At 64.0% G+C, this 7,832-nt stretch overlaps 1 protein-coding gene across 1 annotated transcript; it reads left to right on the forward strand.

Moving 5' to 3' along the window:
* The first annotated feature begins 549 nt into the window (after positions 1-549).
* Positions 550-2,783, forward strand: LOC134760747 (uncharacterized). The gene is made up of 2 exons (XM_063720388.1): positions 550-803; positions 1,087-2,783. Exon 2 carries the CDS (start codon positions 1,752-1,754, stop codon positions 2,694-2,696), a length of 945 nt encoding a protein of 314 aa, XP_063576458.1. The 5' UTR covers positions 550-803; positions 1,087-1,751; the 3' UTR covers positions 2,697-2,783.
* The last annotated feature ends 5,049 nt before the right edge of the window (positions 2,784-7,832 follow it).

Here is a 7,832-nt window from a genome sequence, read left to right on the forward strand (position 1 = left end):
TTGCACGTGTCGGGGGAAGCAGTGTCGGGATGCCGGAGCCCCCCCTGGGTCTTGGAGATGAAGGCGGGCCACTGCTCCACCCGGGAAGGAGGGAGGCAGTGGGCTCGTGGGTCAGTTCATTTTCCGCCGACAGCACGCCTTGCGGCCCCGGGGATCTTTCGGTGCCCCAGCGAGACCCTTCCCGCCTCACTGCATTGCAACCCCATTCCCCATCACCCGGTGGGATCCATCGTCGGATCCGAAGAGGAGTCCGCACAGCCCAGCCGGCACCCTGAAGTTCCTCCTCCACCGGGAACCGAAGCAGAAGAGCGATCAAGGAGGTCCTGACGACAGGACTCCTACGGGTCCGACCCTGGGTCTCCCGCAGGCCCCTCTGGCAGTCCTCTTCCCACCCGCCGCCTCGGGGTGCGCCGCCATCGCCGCCCCCGCCGCCCCAGTCCCCGCAGCCTGCCGCGTCGCCGCCATTTTTTAAAGGGTCCGCAGCCTGACTCCTCGGAGCGAGGGGGCGAGTCGGCCTCTCCAGTGCGCATGCGCGTGGCCCGAGCCGCCGCTTTGGTCACAATGACCGCCGTTGCCCGGGGGTGGGTCCCTGAGACTGGGCGAAGTAGGAGCCCTGTGTGATCGTGCGTCAGAGTCGGGGCTGAGACCAGTCCTGGCCAGGGCGTTAACAGGACGGTCTCCGGAGGCCGGGATTCGCGGAGGCTCGACCAGCAGGAAGAAGCCTCAGGAGGAAGAAACCTCAGACGGAGCGCCGGGGAGGCAGCGCGGGATCCCAGCCTCAGGCGCCAGCGGACGGTGTGCCCGTGAGTCTCCCCAAAAGTGGTGCCCTTGTGATGTCGGGGACAGGTCTGCCCGTGTGCCCCTGGGCTGCTCTCTCACCGGTGGGTCGTAGTCGCGGAGAGCAGAACCCGGCGGCTTCAGGGGCTGCCCGGGAGTGGGTGTTACCTGCTGTATGTCTGTGTGCGTTTCGGTGTGCGCTTGGTTGTGTGTGTGTGTCTCTGTGTGCCCACTTATATCTCTCTCTGATTTCTCTCTCTCTCCCTTCTCGCTCTTTCCGTCGCTCTCTGTTACTATCTCTGTCCGAAGGTGCGTGCGTGTTTGCTGGGACACAGGTGCCCTTTGCGCCGGAGGGTGGTTTCTCGCACGTCAGCCTTTCTTGTGGTCAGCCTCTCCCCGGGTCTCTGCCTGCGCCGTGTGGCCCGTTGGCAGTCTTTCTCCCGGCGGTTCCAGTTTGGGTTTGTGAAGGCCTGGGCAACGTGGGCACCTGCGTCGGACCCGCAGGGGTTTTCATCCCCTCCCCATCCTGAGCAGCCTCTTTGCTGGGACCAAGACGACCACACCCCAGCCAAGGACGAAGGCCTCAGAGGGGCTCGTTGTCCACCCGCAGGAGGGTGCCCACAGCAGTTGAAGAAGACGCTTCTCACTCCTCTCGCCCTTTGCCCTCATTGAGAAATCTAGCCACAGCTCGACACAGGGACGGAGAAGGAAGCCGGCAACGGGATGGGGCAAGCATCTCTGTGGCTCAAACGCTGGCCTTCGTGGCCAAGTCACCCGTTTGGCACTCCTCCCCGGATGGCCGTGGTGGTGGCATTGCCGCCAATCCTGCCTGGGCTCTGGCCTCTGCTCTGTCCTCCCTCTTGCCCTGCCTGCCTTGTTTCTGAGAAGCCTAGGGGCTTCTCAGTCCGGCTCAATGTCTTCAACCCAGAAGACTTCCCAGTCCATCTGGGAGAAACTGCCTGGGGGTCGCTGTCATGATTGTTTCCCTCTCCAAACCTCTTTCGGCACGATTGGGCAGGTGTGGTGATCCTGGAGCTCTGGGCTTCCACAGCTGTCTGGGACAGGGAAGCTTTCTGGATCTCTGTGGCCCAACTGATGGCTGCGTGGTGGGTCCCGGAAGAGCGGGAGGCAAGGCGACGGTTCTTGACGTTTGCCTTCTAGGAAAGGCGGTGTCGCATGCCACCCGCACTTCCTCTCTGGTTCTTGGGGGCCGTCGGGTTCCTCTCCTCCTGGGGAAAGAGCCTTGTAGCACTGAATCTTCTGGCTGCCACGGATGTCAGGGAGCCAAAGGGACTGGGTTTTGCTGGGTGCAGGGGAGGTGGCGTCAGGGGTACCTACCCGGTGGCGGGGTGGTTGTGGGGTGTAGTTTGTGGAAACCTCTCGGCCCCTCTGGCAGGCTCCCTGAATGTGGCTTGGATTCGGGCGCAGGCCCTGTCTCGCAGGCTTTCAGGTGCGCTTGGCTTTTCTTCAGCTTTGTGGCGGAGGTCTCCCGTGGCCCCCCGGGCGCACGGCTGGACATCACTGTCCGTCTCGCCATCGCCCCCTACGGCCTCAAAGACACCCGCTGGCTCCATCTGCTCTTGGGGGACGTCGGTGCCACGTGTGGTCACACTGGCTCCATCTCGGACTCGCCTCTCTCTGTCTTTGCACGTGTCGGGGGAAGCAGTGTCGGGATGCCGGAGCCCCCCCTGGGTCTTGGAGATGAAGGCGGGCCACTGCTCCACCCGGGAAGGAGGGAGGCAGTGGGCTCGTGGGTCAGTTCATTTTCCGCCGACAGCACGCCTTGCGGCCCCGGGGATCTTTCGGTGCCCCAGCGAGACCCTTCCCGCCTCACTGCATTGCAACCCCATTCCCCATCACCCGGTGGGATCCATCGTCGGATCCGAAGAGGAGTCCGCACAGCCCAGCCGGCACCCTGAAGTTCCTCCTCCACCGGGAACCGAAGCAGAAGAGCGATCAAGGAGGTCCTGACGACAGGACTCCTACGGGTCCGACCCTGGGTCTCCCGCAGGCCCCTCTGGCAGTCCTCTTCCCACCCGCCGCCTCGGGGTGCGCCGCCATCGCCGCCCCCGCCGCCCCAGTCCCCGCAGCCTGCCGCGTCGCCGCCATTTTTTAAAGGGTCCGCAGCCTGACTCCTCGGAGCGAGGGGCGAGTCGGCCTCTCCAGTGCGCATGCGCGTGGCCAGAGCCGCCGCTTTGGTCACAATGACCGCCGTTGCCCGGGGGTGGGTCCCTGAGACTGGGCGAAGTAGGAGCCCTGTGTGATCGTGCGTCAGAGTCGGGGCTGAGACCAGTCCTGGCCAGGGCGTTAACAGGACGGTCTCCGGAGGCCGGGATTCGCGGAGGCTCGACCAGCAGGAAGAAGCCTCAGGAGGAAGAAACCTCAGACGGAGCGCCGGGGAGGCAGCGCGGGATCCCAGCCTCAGGCGCCAGCGGACGGTGTGCCCGTGAGTCTCCCCAAAAGTGGTGCCCTTGTGATGTCGGGGACAGGTCTGCCCGTGTGCCCCTGGGCTGCTCTCTCACCGGTGGGTCGTAGTCGCGGAGAGCAGAACCCGGCGGCTTCAGGGGCTGCCCGGGAGTGGGTGTTACCTGCTGTATGTCTGTGTGCGTTTCGGTGTGCGCTTGGTTGTGTGTGTGTGTCTCTGTGTGCCCACTTATATCTCTCTCTGATTTCTCTCTCTCTCCCTTCTCGCTCTTTCCGTCGCTCTCTGTTACTATCTCTGTCCGAAGGTGCGTGCGTGTTTGCTGGGACACAGGTGCCCTTTGCGCCGGAGGGTGGTTTCTCGCACGTCAGCCTTTCTTGTGGTCAGCCTCTCCCCGGGTCTCTGCCTGCGCCGTGTGGCCCGTTGGCAGTCTTTCTCCCGGCGGTTCCAGTTTGGGTTTGTGAAGGCCTGGGCAACGTGGGCACCTGCGTCGGACCCGCAGGGGTTTTCATCCCCTCCCCATCCTGAGCAGCCTCTTTGCTGGGACCAAGACGACCACACCCCAGCCAAGGACGAAGGCCTCAGAGGGGCTCATTGTCCACCCGCAGGAGGGTGCCCACAGCAGTTGAAGAAGACGCTTCTCACTCCTCTCGCCCTTTGCCCTCATTGAGAAATCTAGCCACAGCTCGACACAGGGACGGAGAAGGAAGCCGGCAACGGGATGGGGCAAGCATCTCTGTGGCTCAAACGCTGGCCTTCGTGGCCAAGTCACCCGTTTGGCACTCCTCCCCGGATGGCCGTGGTGGTGGCATTGCCGCCAATCCTGCCTGGGCTCTGGCCTCTGCTCTGTCCTCCCTCTTGCCCTGCCTGCCTTGTTTCTGAGAAGCCTAGGGGCTTCTCAGTCTGGCTCAATGTCTTCAACCCAGAAGACTTCCCAGTCCATCTGGGAGAAACTGCCTGGGGGTCGCTGTCATGATTGTTTCCCTCTCCAAACCTCTTTCGGCATGATTGGGCAGGTGTGGTGATCCTGGAGCTCTGGGCTTCCACAGCTGTCTGGGACAGGGAAGCTTTCTGGATCTCTGTGGCCCAACTGATGGCTGCGTGGTGGGTCCCGGAAGAGCGGGAGGCAAGGCGACGATTCTTGACGGTTGCCTTCTAGGAAAGGCGGTGTCGCATGCCACCCGCACTTCCTCTCTGGTTCTTGTGGGCCGTCGGGTTCCTCTCCTCCTGGGGAAAGAGCCTTGTAGCACTTAATCTTCTGGCTGCCACGGATGTCAGGGAGCCAAAGGGACTGGGTTTTGCTGGGTGCAGGGGAGGTGGCGTCAGGGGTACCTACCCGGTGGCGGGGTGGGGGTGGGGTGTAGTTTGTGGAAACCTCTCGGCCCCTCTGGCAGGCTCCCTGAATGTGGCTTGGATTCGGGCGCAGGCCCTGTCTCGCAGGCTTTCAGGTGCGCTTGGCTTTTCTTCAGCTTTGTGGCGGAGGTCTCCCGTGGCCCCCCGGGCGCACGGCTGGACATCACTGTCCGTCTCGCCATCGCCCCCTACGGCCTCAAAGACACCCGCTGGCTCCATCTGCTCTTGGGGGACGTCGGTGCCACGTGTGGTCACACTGGCTCCATCTCGGACTCGCCTCTCTCTGTCTTTGCACGTGTCGGGGGAAGCAGTGTCGGGATGCCGGAGCCCCCCCTGGGTCTTGGAGATGAAGGCGGGCCACTGCTCCACCCGGGAAGGAGGGAGGCAGTGGGCTCGTGGGTCAGTTCATTTTCCGCCGACAGCACGCCTTGCGGCCCCGGGGATCTTTCGGTGCCCCAGCGAGACCCTTCCCGCCTCACTGCATTGCAACCCCATTCCCCATCACCCGGTGGGATCCATCGTCGGATCCGAAGAGGAGTCCGCACAGCCCAGCCGGCACCCTGAAGTTCCTCCTCCACCGGGAACCGAAGCAGAAGAGCGATCAAGGAGGTCCTGACGACAGGACTCCTACGGGTCCGACCCTGGGTCTCCCGCAGGCCCCTCTGGCAGTCCTCTTCCCACCCGCCGCCTCGGGGTGCGCCGCCATCGCCGCCCCCGCCGCCCCAGTCCCCGCAGCCTGCCGCGTCGCCGCCATTTTTTAAAGGGTCCGCAGCCTGACTCCTCGGAGCGAGGGGGCGAGTCGGCCTCTCCAGTGCGCATGCGCGTGGCCCGAGCCGCCGCTTTGGTCACAATGACCGCCGTTGCCCGGGGGTGGGTCCCTGAGACTGGGCGAAGTAGGAGCCCTGTGTGATCGTGCGTCAGAGTCGGGGCTGAGACCAGTCCTGGCCAGGGCGTTAACAGGACGGTCTCCGGAGGCCGGGATTCGCGGAGGCTCGACCAGCAGGAAGAAGCCTCAGGAGGAAGAAACCTCAGACGGAGCGCCGGGGAGGCAGCGCGGGATCCCAGCCTCAGGCGCCAGCGGACGGTGTGCCCGTGAGTCTCCCCAAAAGTGGTGCCCTTGTGATGTCGGGGACAGGTCTGCCCGTGTGCCCCTGGGCTGCTCTCTCACCGGTGGGTCGTAGTCGCGGAGAGCAGAACCCGGCGGCTTCAGGGGCTGCCCGGGAGTGGGTGTTACCTGCTGTATGTCTGTGTGCGTTTCGGTGTGCGCTTGGTTGTGTGTGTGTGTCTCTGTGTGCCCACTTATATCTCTCTCTGATTTCTCTCTCTCTCCCTTCTCGCTCTTTCCGTCGCTCTCTGTTACTATCTCTGTCCGAAGGTGCGTGCGTGTTTGCTGGGACACAGGTGCCCTTTGCGCCGGAGGGTGGTTTCTCGCACGTCAGCCTTTCTTGTGGTCAGCCTCTCCCCGGGTCTCTGCCTGCGCCGTGTGGCCCGTTGGCAGTCTTTCTCCCGGCGGTTCCAGTTTGGGTTTGTGAAGGCCTGGGCAACGTGGGCACCTGCGTCGGACCCGCAGGGGTTTTCATCCCCTCCCCATCCTGAGCAGCCTCTTTGCTGGGACCAAGACGACCACACCCCAGCCAAGGACGAAGGCCTCAGAGGGGCTCGTTGTCCACCCGCAGGAGGGTGCCCACAGCAGTTGAAGAAGACGCTTCTCACTCCTCTCGCCCTTTGCCCTCATTGAGAAATCTAGCCACAGCTCGACACAGGGACGGAGAAGGAAGCCGGCAACGGGATGGGGCAAGCATCTCTGTGGCTCAAACGCTGGCCTTCGTGGCCAAGTCACCCGTTTGGCACTCCTCCCCGGATGGCCGTGGTGGTGGCATTGCCGCCAATCCTGCCTGGGCTCTGGCCTCTGCTCTGTCCTCCCTCTTGCCCTGCCTGCCTTGTTTCTGAGAAGCCTAGGGGCTTCTCAGTCCGGCTCAATGTCTTCAACCCAGAAGACTTCCCAGTCCATCTGGGAGAAACTGCCTGGGGGTCGCTGTCATGATTGTTTCCCTCTCCAAACCTCTTTCGGCACGATTGGGCAGGTGTGGTGATCCTGGAGCTCTGGGCTTCCACAGCTGTCTGGGACAGGGAAGCTTTCTGGATCTCTGTGGCCCAACTGATGGCTGCGTGGTGGGTCCCGGAAGAGCGGGAGGCAAGGCGACGGTTCTTGACGTTTGCCTTCTAGGAAAGGCGGTGTCGCATGCCACCCGCACTTCCTCTCTGGTTCTTGGGGGCCGTCGGGTTCCTCTCCTCCTGGGGAAAGAGCCTTGTAGCACTGAATCTTCTGGCTGCCACGGATGTCAGGGAGCCAAAGGGACTGGGTTTTGCTGGGTGCAGGGGAGGTGGCGTCAGGGGTACCTACCCGGTGGCGGGGTGGGGGTGGGGTGTAGTTTGTGGAAACCTCTCGGCCCCTCTGGCAGGCTCCCTGAATGTGGCTTGGATTCGGGCGCAGGCCCTGTCTCGCAGGCTTTCAGGTGCGCTTGGCTTTTCTTCAGCTTTGTGGCGGAGGTCTCCCGTGGCCCCCCGGGCGCACGGCTGGACATCACTGTCCGTCTCGCCATCGCCCCCTACGGCCTCAAAGACACCCGCTGGCTCCATCTGCTCTTGGGGGACGTCGGTGCCACGTGTGGTCACACTGGCTCCATCTCGGACTCGCCTCTCTCTGTCTTTGCACGTGTCGGGGGAAGCAGTGTCGGGATGCCGGAGCCCCCCCTGGGTCTTGGAGATGAAGGCGGGCCACTGCTCCACCCGGGAAGGAGGGAGGCAGTGGGCTCGTGGGTCAGTTCATTTTCCGCCGACAGCACGCCTTGCGGCCCCGGGGATCTTTCGGTGCCCCAGCGAGACCCTTCCCGCCTCACTGCATTGCAACCCCATTCCCCATCACCCGGTGGGATCCATCGTCGGATCCGAAGAGGAGTCCGCACAGCCCAGCCGGCACCCTGAAGTTCCTCCTCCACCGGGAACCGAAGCAGAAGAGCGATCAAGGAGGTCCTGACGACAGGACTCCTACGGGTCCGACCCTGGGTCTCCCGCAGGCCCCTCTGGCAGTCCTCTTCCCACCCGCCGCCTCGGGGTGCGCCGCCATCGCCGCCCCCGCCGCCCCAGTCCCCGCAGCCTGCCGCGTCGCCGCCATTTTTTAAAGGGTCCGCAGCCTGACTCCTCGGAGCGAGGGGGCGAGTCGGCCTCTCCAGTGCGCATGCGCGTGGCCCGAGCCGCCGCTTTGGTCACAATGACCGCC

The sequence above is a fragment of the Pongo abelii genome, chromosome 20 (assembly GCF_028885655.2).
Source record: "Pongo abelii isolate AG06213 chromosome 20, NHGRI_mPonAbe1-v2.0_pri, whole genome shotgun sequence".
Taxonomy (NCBI): domain Eukaryota; kingdom Metazoa; phylum Chordata; class Mammalia; order Primates; family Hominidae; genus Pongo; species Pongo abelii.